Source organism: Marmota flaviventris, chromosome 13, assembly GCF_047511675.1.
Source record: "Marmota flaviventris isolate mMarFla1 chromosome 13, mMarFla1.hap1, whole genome shotgun sequence".
Lineage (NCBI taxonomy): Eukaryota > Metazoa > Chordata > Mammalia > Rodentia > Sciuridae > Marmota > Marmota flaviventris.
Window position 1 is genome coordinate 73,363,815 of NC_092510.1, and position 14,226 is coordinate 73,378,040.

The 14,226-nt window shown below is 40.9% G+C and overlaps 1 protein-coding gene across 2 annotated transcripts in view; it reads left to right on the forward strand.

Annotated features, from left to right (window-relative positions):
* Positions 1-1,087: 1,087 nt before the first annotated feature.
* The window catches only part of Tmeff1 (transmembrane protein with EGF like and two follistatin like domains 1), a 90,826-nt gene continuing 77,687 nt past the window's right edge, over positions 1,088-14,226 (forward strand). The window contains exon 1 of one of the 2 annotated variants that reach the window (XM_027930954.2): positions 1,088-1,711. In XM_027930954.2, coding sequence (XP_027786755.2) covers positions 1,516-1,711 — 196 coding nt within the window. In that variant the 5' untranslated portion in view covers positions 1,088-1,515. Of the gene's footprint in view, positions 1,712-3,122; positions 3,209-14,226 lie in introns of those variants that run through there. The other variant, XM_071600782.1, reaches the window with a different exon arrangement.

Here is a 14,226-nt window from a genome sequence, read left to right on the forward strand (position 1 = left end):
TGTTAATCATCCTGGGGTGGGGACAGAATTTTATCTTATCTTTTATTACTAATGGCTTTAATTCTCTTTTCACATATTTATTGTCTACACTTTTTTTGTGAATAAGCCAGTCAGCTTTTTATTATTATCTGTTTATGTAAGTATTTTGTCTCATTTTTACAGTGAAGGCATTTTTCCTGATGCGGCTTTCTTTGTGGATTTCCCACACATTTCTTAATTTTACGAGTTAAACTGGTGAGTTTTTCAAAGAGACTTAAAAATTCCTTCTGAGATAGGAGGCAGTATAATGGAATGAAGAGGGCAGAAGACTTTCCGAGAATTCAGTCCAGGATCTTATGTCTGGGTTATCACCTAGCAAGATGTGGCCTGAAGAACACTGGTCTGAGAGGCAGATCATGAAGTCTCTGGGTCCCAACTTCCTCATCTGTAGATGAGAATGAAAACTCCCGTGTAAGGCTGTAAAGAAGAACTGGAGAGAAACGCATGCAGAGAGCTTCCTCCAGGCCTCGGACCCAGCAAGTCCTCTCTAAATCTTGGCTGTTATTAGGGGGAGAGAGCAATACAGACTTTCCAAAGTATTTTAAATTCAGTCGGTGTGGCGCATCTGGGAACCCGGTGGGGGTGAGGTCCTAGAGATTCAGCCATTCACGTAGCATCTCATCTCTGTGAACTGCACCGCTGGAGTCAGAACTTGGGTTCCAATCCCGATCCTGCCCATTTTTTGGTGTGTGACCTTGGACAAGTCACCTTTTCCTCTCCGCGGTCGTTTCTTCACCTGGAGAACAGAGGGTGGCCCACCTGCCCCTCTTTCCCAGCGTTTCAAAACGTTTGACGGAAACGCTTCAAAAACGCTCACAAAGGGCAGCGACGACGTCTGTTAGGGAAACCCAGCCGACTAGGTCACCTCGGCACCGCGAAGCCCACCCGGCGGCGGAGAGGTGCGCGCCCCCCGCCCGGCCCCCGCCCCGCCGCAGGAACAATAGCAGCCCCGGAGGCGTTGCCGGCCGCGGGCGGGGGCGGAGCTGTCGGCGCGGGCGCTGGGGGTGTGCGCGGGGCGGGGTCGCAGCCACCCCTCCCGCCCGCGGCTCAGTCACGCGCCCCTCACCGGGCGGGCCGGGGTCTTTGTGACGCGGTGGCGACGGCCGCGGACACAAAGGGAAGGGAGCCGACGAGCGAGGGGCTGGGCCTGCCCCCGCCCCGCGACCCCCGCCCACCGCGCGCGCGCCCGCTCGCGCCCCCAGTCTCGATCTCCCCCACGCGGGCTCGCACCCTCGCGCGCTCCCTCGCGCGCCCGCGACCCTCGCACGCGCCGGGACCCACCGACTTCGTCCCGAGCGCTGCGGGCCGGGGCCTGGCGGGCGCTGCGTGTGGGGCGGGGATGCCGAGGGGCTGCTCCCGGGTGCAGCGGCGCGGCTGCTAGGAGGCAGAGAGAGGCGGCGGCGGGGCTCTGGGCGCGCGGCTGGATGCCCCCGGCCTGCAGCTCCCTACACTTCCCGCCGTCCAGGGGCGCCAGCCATGGGCGCCGCGGCCGCTGAGGGGCCGCTCCGGCTGGCTGCCGCGCCCCCGCTCGCCTTCTGCTGCTACACGTCGGTGCTTCTGCTCTTCGCCTTCTCCCTGCCCGGCAGCAGCGCGTCCAACCAGTCCCCGGGTGGCGGCAGCGGCGGCGGCGGGGACTGTCCCGGTGGCAAAGGCAAGAGCATCAACTGCTCAGGTAGGACCGGCCGGAGCCCGCCCCGGGGCCCCTCCCTCCGCCGTCGCCCCGTTCCGGGTTCTCGCGGCGGGGCTGGGAAAGACCCTGGCGCGAGGGCGGAGGGCAGGGCGCGAGCGCGCGGTGCTGGCTTGGGGACCGGCGTTGGGGACGGGGAGTGGCCTGCGTGCGTCCGTGGATGTCGGGTGGCTGGGCGAGGGCGGCCCCGCTCCTGGCGAGCCGGCGGGGCTGGACCCAGCGGGGCGGGCGGCCGGGGCTCCCGGCGTGGTCGTGGGTGTGCTCGCGGGAGCGCGTGTTTGTGTTGTGAAGGCTCCGGGGAGGGCGGCCGGCCCCAGGCTGGCGTCTGTGGGAGAGCGCTGTGGTGGAGATGGTGAGGGGCTGGGGGCGAGGCGCAGGGGCAGAGGAGTGCCCCGCGGTCTCCGGCTCGTTGTAGGAGTTGGAACGGGTGGCCCGAGGGCGCGGGTGGCGGTAGAGAGAGTGTGTGAGACACCTTCGGGTTCAGAGGTGGGATGGGGTCTTGAAGTGTCCCCAGGTCTTTGGATGTGGGGAAAGACCCAGGGCTCAGAAAGTGACCCGTGTTTTTGTGTGTTGTGTGTGGATGAAGCCTGGGGCTCAGGTAGTCCCCCTGGCGTTTGCATTGAGGAGGAGGGATAGGAGTCCTAGAGTGAACCCCGTTTACAGAGGGAGGGGGCCAGGGAGTCATCTTGTGTGGGGTTTGAGTATAAAAACAGGTAATTTAGGCCTCAGAGAGTGCCCCCTATGAAGCAAAGCGTAACCCTGGGTTATTAAGATGGTTGTGCAAAAAGGAGAGGGTGATGTGCCTGTGTCTCTGTGTTTTGCCAGAGGGAGAGCCCAGAGATTGGCAGGCAGGGGAGCTAGGGAATGACCTCTCCCCTCTCTCCAAGGCCGCCTGCCCTCCCACAGCTGTTGGAAACAAAGAGCTTGCTGGGGCTTTAATGGATGACACCGGGGAGGAGGGTACGGGGCATTTAAGTTTCCTCTTCCTTTCTAAAGGGGTCCCAGAGGAACCCAAGGATTCAGGCCTGGGGCAAGGAAAGGCATCCAGGTCTCTTCCGGGGTGGGGGTGGGTGGGTTGGTCCTGAGGCTGGCCTAGTAGATACTACTAATTATAAGATAATGCTTACTAACTTGTCCTTTTGTCAGTTCTCAAACCACCACTAGTCTTTAAACCCAGGGAAAGGGGGAAGAAGGATGGACAGGAGGCCACCAGGAATCTGCTGGCTAGCCTGCCAGACAACCTTTGTACCTTCTGGCTCTGAAGAGGCATTGTTTTGGGGTAGAGGGGAGGGCTGATGAAGGAGCAAGAGAGGGGTCTCAGCCCAGGGCTAAGGTTTTGGCCTGCCTTTTATGTTTGAAGGCCTAAAACCTTATAATAATTTCACATGGTATGTTTTATGAGGGGGGGATGGGGTTTGAGAACAGTTAACAATGGCATGTCCATTAAAAGCCTTTCCATCCATGAAATAACTTTTTCTAATGGTAAGTGGGATATGAGATAGGGCTTTAATAAGTAAGCATACTTTATTTAAGAATAAAAAGCAATTTGTATATTAGAGTGCCTTTTTAGAAAAAACAAATATTGGTTATCAAACTTGCAAGTGATCACACATGTCAAAATATTTTACAGACTAATATGCTATGGTTATTTGTTTTTGCTAAGCAAAGTTGTCTTTAACAAAATATGGTGTGTATTGGTTGATTTTCTTTTTTTTTTTCTTTTCTGTATGCCTTCTAACTCTTTAATGCAGAGGTTGTTTTTAAAAAGGAAATAGAGAACTGGAAACCCACATGATGTGGGGAAAAGGGCATGGGATCTAGGAGTCATGGCCGTTGGTAAAAAGCAGCTGGGTAACTTGGGGCAGGTTATTTAATTTTTTTGTTTTTGGTTTCTTTTATTATAAGAGAGACTTCGATTTAATAATATCAGAGCCTTCTTTCAAGGAATATTTGTGACTGATAAAAATGTCAATAAATTAGACTGATCAAATAAAACGTTTTCTAGTCCTAAGAGACACTTGAATGACTCTAGGTCTGAAGCTAAAGTATTAACTAAATGAAATTTATAGATTCTTTTTGTAACTGTTAAAGGATGAAGACTGGGAAAAACTCATATGGAAATACGTGTGTTTTTTAATTGATGAACTTGAGAACTATTTGAGACAGCCTGGATATAAGCATCTGTTAATGCAATTGAAGATTGTGTGTAGGTCTTTTAATGATGTTATATACTTGTTCATGTATTTGAGTTTTAAAATCTAAATGCTGGCCCTGACTTCTATGGACTTTCATTTTTGCTTTTGGATCACCACTTCAGCCCACCTTGACTCTTCTGGAGCTTTATTCTGTCTGACTGTGTATGTTGGGCCACTAAGCTTTGAGGCATGTACAAAGTGAAGAGCAGGTCTATGACTTTATTAATTTTTTAATTAAATTAACAGAAGTTATGTAGATTGTGGGAAAGGGTGGAACCCTGTGATGTTTACTGGAGACTTCCTATAAAGTTGGTTGATGTTGATACATGAGTCACTGATATGTTCAACCAGCTATAAATCCTCTTGGTTGAGTTCAACAGATTTTCCAGCTACCGCTGTTCAACATTTTCCATTTTGTTTATCATACACTCATTAAAAGATTTGGTCAGATTGTCTTGTTGGAATCAGTTGTGTAAATGTCTGTATCTTTTTTTTTTTTTTTCTCCATTTTAGTAATCCTATCAAAAAGCAAAGGTGTGGAGCTTGCCTTAGTGTAAAGGTCCCCGTGGTGGCTTTCCATAAACTGTATTCAAAGACTTGTTATTTACTTATTCTAGAATTTTTTAGCTAATATGTGGCAAGAAAACCCATAGATGCTTTTCTGGATTTACATGTCCCGTTTTTTGAAGATTGAGGATGCATTCTTTTCATTTCTGACTCCTGCTGCCTTGTCAAGGTAGCTTAAATAACTACTGGTTAGAGTAATTTTTTTTTTTGTCGGATGTGAAAGTTTTTTAAGTATTGTGCAGTGTTAAATTTGATCAGAAAGTAGATACTTTTGAACTAGTTTTATATTCCGTTTCTGTCCACTATCCAAGCTACTCATCTTAGATGTTAGCTCCCTTTTGTTAAAATTCTAACCTTTCCAGTTTGAAGATCAGGCTCCTTCATGAAGACAAGCAAAGAAGCTGAATGGGTCTGCATTGTCCTTTTGTCTTTTGATATTACGACATCTTCCCTAAGCAGTGGGTCCTTTGTTTATGTCTTCTTGCTCTAAATAGCCCTTTTTTGTTGTTTTCTTGCCTCAGTATGCCACTCATTCTGGACAGGCTTATTGGTTATTACCTTTGATTTTTTTATCTTTTTATTTTCCTTTCAAATTCTAACATATGAGAAAGTACTTTATTCATTCAAAGAAAAAAAGTTTGGCACCCATGACATTTATGAAGAAAGGTGGACTTTGAGCTCAGGAGACCAGGTAACCCAAAATGTGTGATTTTTTTTTTCCACTTCTAACATGAATAAGTGATTTTTTAATTTAGAAATTTTTTTTTTCTTTAGGGTGTTTGAGATGAAACATATGAGGCATTTCTATCTTAGGGAATATGCTAAAGCGGCAGAAGAACACATGAAGAGCCCAATAAATAGCATTTGGTGATAGACATAAGGTAGAGAATTTGAACTAGGTTTTAAAAATGTCACAGAAGTGGAGCTGGGGTTGTGGCTCAGTGGTAGAGTGCTTGCCTAGCATGAGTGAGGCACTGGGTTTGATCCTCAGCACCGCATAAAAAATAAAGTTTTTGTATTCATCTACAAATAAAAAATATTTCAAAAAAATGTCACAGCAGTTAAACATGGGCCCTCTGGATTGTTATATGATGGTAAGAATGGCTTGTGGTATATGGATAGAATAAATGTCAGATTAAGAGAAGTGCCATTTTAGTGGGAATTTAGAATTTTGGGGGATAAAAAAGTGAGTTTTTCTAATTATTGTGGAATCTGGATCAGGACACGTTTCTTCTAGATTCCTGGATATTAATTAATTTAGTGAACTTTGATTTACTATGATACACTAGGTGGTAAGGTAAATATATGTGAGGCATCTCTGTCCTCCAGGGCCAGAGTCTGACAGAGGTAGTTGGCCTCTAACAAATGTGTTCTGGTGGAAATGTCTGCTTAGTAGTACGCCTGGGCCTGCCTTCTCTCCACTAACAATCATTTATTGAACACTAGTAGCATTTAAATTTCTTTAAAGGTGTACAGTTTAGTGGTTTTTAGTATATTCACAAAGTTAGACACTAATTCCATAACATTTTCTTCACCCCCAAAAGAATCCCAATGCCTGTCAACAGTCACTCTACATTTCTACTTTTCTCTGTCCTCTGGCTGCTACTAATTTACCTTGTGTTTCTATGGATTTTCCTATTTTGGATAAAGACAATGTGTTGTCTTTTGTGTCTATTTCTTTCACTTACCATAATGTTTTTAGTGTTCATCCATATGGTAGCGTGTATTAGAACTTCATTACTTTTTATGACAATAATATTCTGCTGTATGGCTGTACCATATTTTGTGTATCCATTGCTCCATTAATGGATATTTGAGTTGTTTTTACTTTTTAATTATGAATAATGCTGCTGTAACATTTATATACAAGTTTTGTGTAGACTTATGTTTTCAGTTCTCTTAGGTGTACAAGAGTAGAATTGATGGGTCACATGGTAACTCTGTTTAACATTTTTGAGTAATTGCCAAAGCATTTTATGCTTCCCATCATTAATGTCTGAGGGTTCCGTTTCTTCACATTCTATGCTTGCTTTTTTTTTTTTTTTTTTTGGTATAGCCATTCTAGTGGGTATGAAGTTGTGTACTACTGTGATTTTGATTTGCATTTCCTTAGCGACTAATGATGTTAAGCAAATATTCATGTGCTTATTGGCCTTTGTATATCTTGTTTGAAGAAGTATCTATTCAAATCCTTTGTTGGGTTTGATTTGACATCTTGGTTTAATCATTTCCTTGGTAAACCATATTAGGCAATACCCACAACTATTATACAGAGGCTCAAATTGGTAGGTTTGCTGTAGTTGGCATGTGTATCATTTGATTTTTCTGTTCTCTAAGAGTTAGTTATATATATTCAAACTTATGTATGCCACTGGTACTTGTGAGTATAACTTAATAAATATTACACAAATCAAGAAATATGGATACAAAGTTATTTTTATGAAATGCTTTGGAAAGACTTGATGAAGGCATGGTGCTGAAAGAACTGCCTTTGAGCGAATTGCATTTGTGATCAAGAAAACTTAAACTGTGAGAGAGCTCTGTCAGTTTTTAAATGAATTTCCCAGAAAACATTTCAATTATTTCTAAGTCCCTGTTTTACTTAAAGGCAAGGGACATCATAGACAATGGATTATCAGAGTAGTTTATCTACATACTCATGCTCAAAGAAGAGGTATATATTTGAAGTTAAAATGGTTAAAATATGTGTTGTTTGTGAATAATTTTCTGCTTTAACTGACTTTTGATTGATCATGATCATTCTTTATGCTCAAAAGGAGGGTTTCCACTGTACAAGGTGCCTGAAGGAAGGAACAGATACAGGGTTGGGGAAATGAATAATTCTGATTCTAGAAATTAAAAGTAGTTTCCCAGAGTAAGTGGCACTTGAGTTGGGTTTTAAGACAGAGTTGAATGTTAGCTTGAAACACTTTTGCCTCTGAGGCCTTTGTTGTTGATATTCCTTTTGCCTGGGACTTTCTTGTTCCAGTTATTTATCCCTTCATCTTCAGTCTTTGCTCTAATGTCACCTTCAAAATGATGCCTTAAAATTGCAATTTTTTGGGGACTGAGGTTGTGGCTCAGTGGTAGAGCACTTGCCTAGCACATGCAGGGCCCTGGGGTTTGATCCTCAGTACCACATAAAAATAAATAAAAGGATTGTGTCCAACTATAACTAAAAAATAAAAAAAGCAATAAAAAAATGCAACTTTTTGCACCTCTCATTCCGTCTTCTCTCCCATCTTAATCTTCCTTCATGCTTTTTTCTTAACTTATTATCTGTTTCCTTTATATAGCTCCTTGAAGGTGGGGATTTTTGCCTGTTTGGTGTAGCGTTGTATAGACAGTGTGTAGCATAGTGTCTGGCACAGTTAATTGCCCATTGGATATTTATTTGTGGGATGGATTAAAGACAGAATGAACATAGCAACTGAGAAGAGTTGGGAAGGGTATTCTAGGCCGAGGAAATGGCAAGTCTTGAAGGTGGGAAAGTGAAGAGTATTTTGGGAATATTGCCCTGGGGCGAGGGGGCAGGAATGAAGGCAGGAGATGCAGTACAAGTTGCCACCATTAGTGGAAGGGCTTTTAAGGCTAATGTGAAAGTTTGGCATTTGTTCTCCAGAGCAAGGTAGGCTTTTAAAGGGTTGGACATTGTGATTTTAGAAATAGTCTGTAATTGGGGAAGATGGAACTGTGAAGGAACTGGAAGCATGGTGAAAAATAATAACATGGGGAAAATTAAGAGAACTGTTGGCCTAGGCAGTGTTTGAAAAAGTTGCATTGGTTGTTAACCATTAAAAATCTACAGAAAAAAATCTACAGAACTGGGGCTCCTGTAATCCCAGCGATTAAGGAGGTTAAGACAGGAAGGTTGCAAGTTCTGGGACAGCCTCAGCAATTTAGTGAGGCCCTAAGCAACTTAGGGAAACTCTGTCTCAAAAAATACAAAGGGCCTGGGGATATGGCTCAGTGGTGCCTCTGGGTTCAATCCCCAGTACCAAAAAGAAAAGAAAAGAAAAAGAAAAAAAAAAATAGAGGTTTCACTTTAAAGACTGGATTTCTGCTTTCTCTTGTAAACTTGGACTTTCCAGAAGCTTTAGGTGCTCTTTCCACATAGCCAGAATGAACTAGAGTCACCACTTCTTTACTCTGATGGCCCTCATCCAACTGATATGTTTCCTTCACTTTTTTTCTGCCTTAGCCTCTGCTGCTATATAGATTGGGTGAACTGTGATGCTCTTAATTTGGAATGGAGAGCCTGTTTGGAGTAAATGAACATTCCTTCTCTCATTCCTGTTATTCATAGTTGCCAAGTTCATACAAATCCTTATTTCTGTAGTGCCTTGTCCTTACCTGTCTGAACTCCTTTCCTGCCTATATTTGTAACTTCCATTGCACTCTGTTCTTTTTCTGAATAATAATCCATTGTGTGGATAATATCGCATTTTATTTCATTTGCGTTGTTGCACTTTTTGGCTATTATAGATGGTGCTGCTCTGAACAGTCATATACAAATTTTTGTATGGACATACGTTTTCAGTTCTCTTGGGTATGTATATACCTGAAACCAAGAAAAAGTCCAATTTGGCTGCTGCTTGATAAGGCCAGTGACTCCAGAGAGTGACAAGTGAGAGGAGAAGAAAGAGCTTTATTCAGTAGTAGCCAGAGAAAGGAGAAGCAATAGTGCTTGCAAAACAGCTTCTCAACTCTAGGGAGTTAAGGAGTTACAGATATGGGGTAAGAATAACCAGGATGGAGATAGGCTGATAAAGGGGAGGATTATTTATGCCTGTTTTAGGAATAGTTATCCTCTAGGAACTCAGGTGCCACCTATTTTCCCTTCTTTTATGGTCTTCTGTTTCTGGTCATGGTGGCTGTAGGCATCTAAAGCCTGGGCCACAAAGGAGACAGACACAGTATGAAGACAGAAATGCCAGGCCTGTTTCTCTTGTCTAGTCATCCTGTTGGATGTCTGCAGGCCAAAGGAAGAGGTATGTCTTCAGCAAAAGCAGCCTTGATGTCCCTGGGAAGTAGCCTAGGCAACCATTATCATCATAACCCACATGCAGAGGTGTTATCTACAGCAAAGCTAGTGGGAGAGTAATAATATATTGCTCAGCTGTGTGACCTCCAAAAATGATTTTTAAGTCAACTAAGAGCCAGTAAAGCTAGAAGGTTTGTTTATTTTTTTTTTTTCTTGGGTAATACACCTTGGAGTAGAATTTCTGGGTCACATGGTAACTTGAACATTTTGTAGAACTGCTTGATTGTTTTTCAGGATGGTGGCACCATATTATATTTTCACCAGTCATGTATGTGTGGTCTCTCTTCTATAGCCTCACCAACATTTGCTACTGTCTTCCAAAATTATAACCATCCATTTTTATTTAAATTCATATTTGCTATTAATTTCCCTTATTTTTTGGGGGGTACTGCATTTTTGGGGGGTTTGAGGTACTGGAGATTTAACCAGTTTGCTGCTTAACCACTGAGCTACATCCCTAGCCCTTTATGTTTTTATTTTTGGTACCAGGGATTGAACCCAGGGGCGCTTAAACACTGAACCACATCCCCAACCCTTTTTATATTTTGTTTAGAGATTGTCTCGCTAAGTTGCTAAGGCTGGTTTTGAACTTGCAATCGTCCTGCCTTAGCCTCCCAAGCCACTGAGATTATAGGTGTGCTCTACTGCCAGGCTCCTTTTTATTTTTAATTTTGAGACAGGGCCTCACTAAGTTGCTGAGGCGGGCCCTGAACTTGTGGTTCTTCTGCCTCAGCCTCCTGAGTTGTTGGGATTGCAGGCAAACACCACCATGGCTGGCTCTTCTGTGGTTCTTTAATGGAATTTAAAGCTCGATTTCTTTTAAGCTGGGTTAGGTCACTTCAAGCATTTATTCTTCCTCCCTCCTTTTTCACATCGTTAGAAACATTGTTTTAACAGAACTATTTTCATTATTCCTTTATTAATTCTATTATTAGCTTCTCTCATGGGAGAAATGAGGTATGAGGAACTTGGCATACTTTTCATGTATTTTAAAATTCTGTTTAAATCTTAAAATCCTCCTAGTGTATACTTTTATTAGGTGACTTCATTTATTGTAAATCCTTTGTTACTCTTCAAGTCCATTTATTTTTAAAAAGTGTCATATATTTTCCATGGATCAGTTGCCCCATCATTTTTTCAAAAGTCAGTTAAGGTTGTCAAGCTCTTAACATTCTATTCTGCCTTCAGAAACTTTGGGAAGGTATTATATTTTCAACCACAATCCATTTCTCTCACTTTTTAAGGAAATATTCATTCTTCTCTGTGGTTGAAAAAAAGTGTGTGTGTGGGAACATACACTTTTTTCTTCTTCTTCTTTTTTTTTTTGTTAAAAGACCAGTATATAATCTATGTAGAAAAATTGAGGAATATGGAAAAATATAAAACAATCTATAATTGCCATTTTCTTCTGTAATGTGTCTCTTTTTCTTTCTTTTGTGGTACTAGGGATTGAATCCTTTGGTATGCTACCACTGAGCTGCATCCTGAGCTCTTTTTATTTTTTATTTTGAGACAGAGTTGCTAAAGGACCTAGCCAGGGTGGCCTTGAACTTGTGATCCTTCAGCCCTCAGTTTCTCAAGTGGCTCAGATTATTATTCTGTAATCTCTTAATGTTTGTGCTGAAATTCATTTGATAACAGAAAAATTTTGCTTTCTTAAAAAATATTAGTTGTTTGCTTTGATTTTTTTTTTTTTTTCTACTTGTACTGGACCTACTGTTAGAGGTTACATCTTCTTTTGGGATTTTGAAGTTCAGTTTATTTTGCTGTATCAGTTTTCATCTAATATTGTTTGCAAGTGAAACTAAACTGCTGATGTTCCTGTTAACAATTTTGTTGTTCACAGCCTAATTGATATCTTTAATAGATTCTCTTTTGTTCACAAGTCAGCTCAGTCTTACATCTGTCCATTTATTTATTTATTTAGTGTCTGTTCATTTTTCATAGCTTCTCTACTGCCTACCTCTTTAAAGTGGTTTGAGAAAAATTTTTAGATAGTACTGATGATAGTATTACCTTTTATTATTTGCTTCTTTAAGTTTAAGCATAAGCACTTCCTAAATTACGATTTAATTAAATCTAGGCATTTTTTCTTTCTTTTTTAACTCTACTACTACAGTTTGCTGGGGCTTAAGGTTGTACTAATAATGTCTTTTTGAGTTTGATTTTTGGTAGTTTCAGCCAAGGAGGAAGAAATCTTTTACGGTTTCTCAGTGCTATTTTGTATGAGCGTCATTTAATTTATGTGGTCTGTTGAGAGATTATTACACCAATTTTTACTCTAGGAAAAAGTTCTCCAGTGCCAATTTGCCAGTTGTTTTATGGTCTTTTGTCTCTGTGGGTGAGTTTCTTGAGTTCTGGCCCTGTTCTATTAGTCTTGCAGACACTAAGGAAAAGTGGTTAGAAATAGAAGTGAAGGCATTCTTTTTTTTTTTTTTTTTTTTAATAGTTGTAGATGGATAGCATGCTTTGCTTTATTTATTTATTTTTATGTTGTGGTAAGGGTTGAACCCAGTGCCTTACATGTGCTTAGGCAAGCGCTCTGCCACTGAGCTACAGCCCCAGCCCTTTTTTTCTTTTTTAAAAAATGTTTAGTGCATTATAGTTAACACATAATAGTGGAGTTTATTTTGACATATTCATAAAATGCATACAGCGTAGTTTTCTCTATTCCAATTCCCAGTACAATCCCATTCCTTCTCTTCTTTCCTCCCTAAAAGGCATTCTTCTTTTGTTTAGGCACATTTATTAATTTTTAAAAATGGTTGATTAAGGAAGCCTGTTGAATGTACTTGCAAAATCCTAAAATATATATGTAAACATGTATGTATAATTTAATAACCTTTTGTTCACTTTCACTGTGGGTCTTAGTCTTCTCTCCATTTCATATTCCTACATGTATTTCTACACTTTAATATCTGTGTAATATTTTATCAATAATTTGTTTAATTACTTCCTAACACATGGACACTTAGGTTGGTTTCCTGTTTTTCCTTTGCTGTTATGAAAATATATACAGTCTTGTATATATTTTTTGGTATTTTTTCCTTTTATCTTCATCATCATTTCTTAGAAATAGAACAGTTGGGTAAAAGGATAAAGATAACTAAAATTGCAATACATATGGTCACATGAGAGGTTTGCCAATATGTACACTCACAGTGGGTTCAAGTACTCGTTTTTCAACACCTTTTTCCAACACTGATGCTAATAAAAAAAAAAAAAAAAAACAGTAGCCAACACTTATTGTAGCACTTATTATATGTCACAGACTGCTCTAAATACCTTCATATTTTCATTTGATCCTCTATTAGTATTATGAGAGAAGTATTGTTACTATGGGCCCAGAAGTGGTAAATTATTAAGGTTACACAGACAGGGTAGCCTCTTCAACACAAAATTATAAAGCTTCTTTATTTGTTGTTAAATTTTACCTAAATATAAATAGTGTGATTGTTTTGTCTGATTTTTAAAAAAAATATTTTTAGTTGAGATAATTCACATAGTGTAAAATTCATCATTTTAAAGTATAATTCATTGATTTTGGTACATTCATTCTCTTGCACAACTGTCATCACTATGTGCTATCTAATTACAGAACATTTCCATCACTCCAGAAAGAATCTCTTGTCACTACTGACCATCAGTCCTACCCCTCTTCCCTAACCCTTGGAAATCATGTAGAGACTGCTGTCTAAAGCTTTACCTCTTCTGGGCATTTTATATAAATAGAATCAGAAAATGTGTGGACTTTTTGTGCCTGACTTCTTTCCTTAGCATAGTACTTTGAAGCTTCTTACATGCTACAGCATGTAATTGTTTATCTAATTTTAAAAGTACTACAAGATCATCATAAAAATGAATTCAGAAAAATACAGAATAATGAAGAAAAGTTCAAATTATTATTATCATTTGCAGTACTGGGGAAAAGTACTGCAAATGATAATAATGAAATGAAACCAGGGCCTTAACCATGCTTGGCAAATGCTCTACCACTGAGCTACATTCCCTGTGAGATATCTATCCATCTATTTATCTTTCAGATTTTTTATGGGCATTAAAAAGTTTATGTTGTATATTATAAAAAATACTGCCTTTTAAAAATCTCAATGTATCATATCAGAAAATGGATTTTTTGTGATTATTTTTAATAACATAAGAGATTCAGTATTGATCTATTGAGAAGGAAACATGTTACAGGTTTGCTAAGCTAGTGTTAGAACCTGAGATTCCGAACCAGAGGGAGGGAAGGAGAGATGATTACTGTTTCCTGGGGCTTTCCCTAGGACTGGAGATGCCTGGAACCATCCTGGGTGCCTTTAATACTCCATCTGGGATCCAGGTCTGTTCTTGCATCTGATCCTGCAGTAGCTGTCCTCTCTGTCACCTTGCCTGAAGCATCCTGAGGAGGCATTTAGAATTGAAGTGTAGGCAGCAGGGAAAGCAGGTGTGGGGGTGGAGGATTGACAGGATCAAAGTGTTGTTTAACAAAGGGTAGTTTGGCAGTAGCACGTAGAATGGAATAAAAAATATCAGAGTCACATAATTGTGTGGTGTATGTAAAATTTCTTTCCTTAAATATAGCTGAGAATTTTTAGTTACCACTGCTGTTGATGCTTTTAATATTAATGTAAACTGCTTGTGATTTTGTATCATGAAATATTAAATAAAGTTTATTTTCTCCCTCACATCTT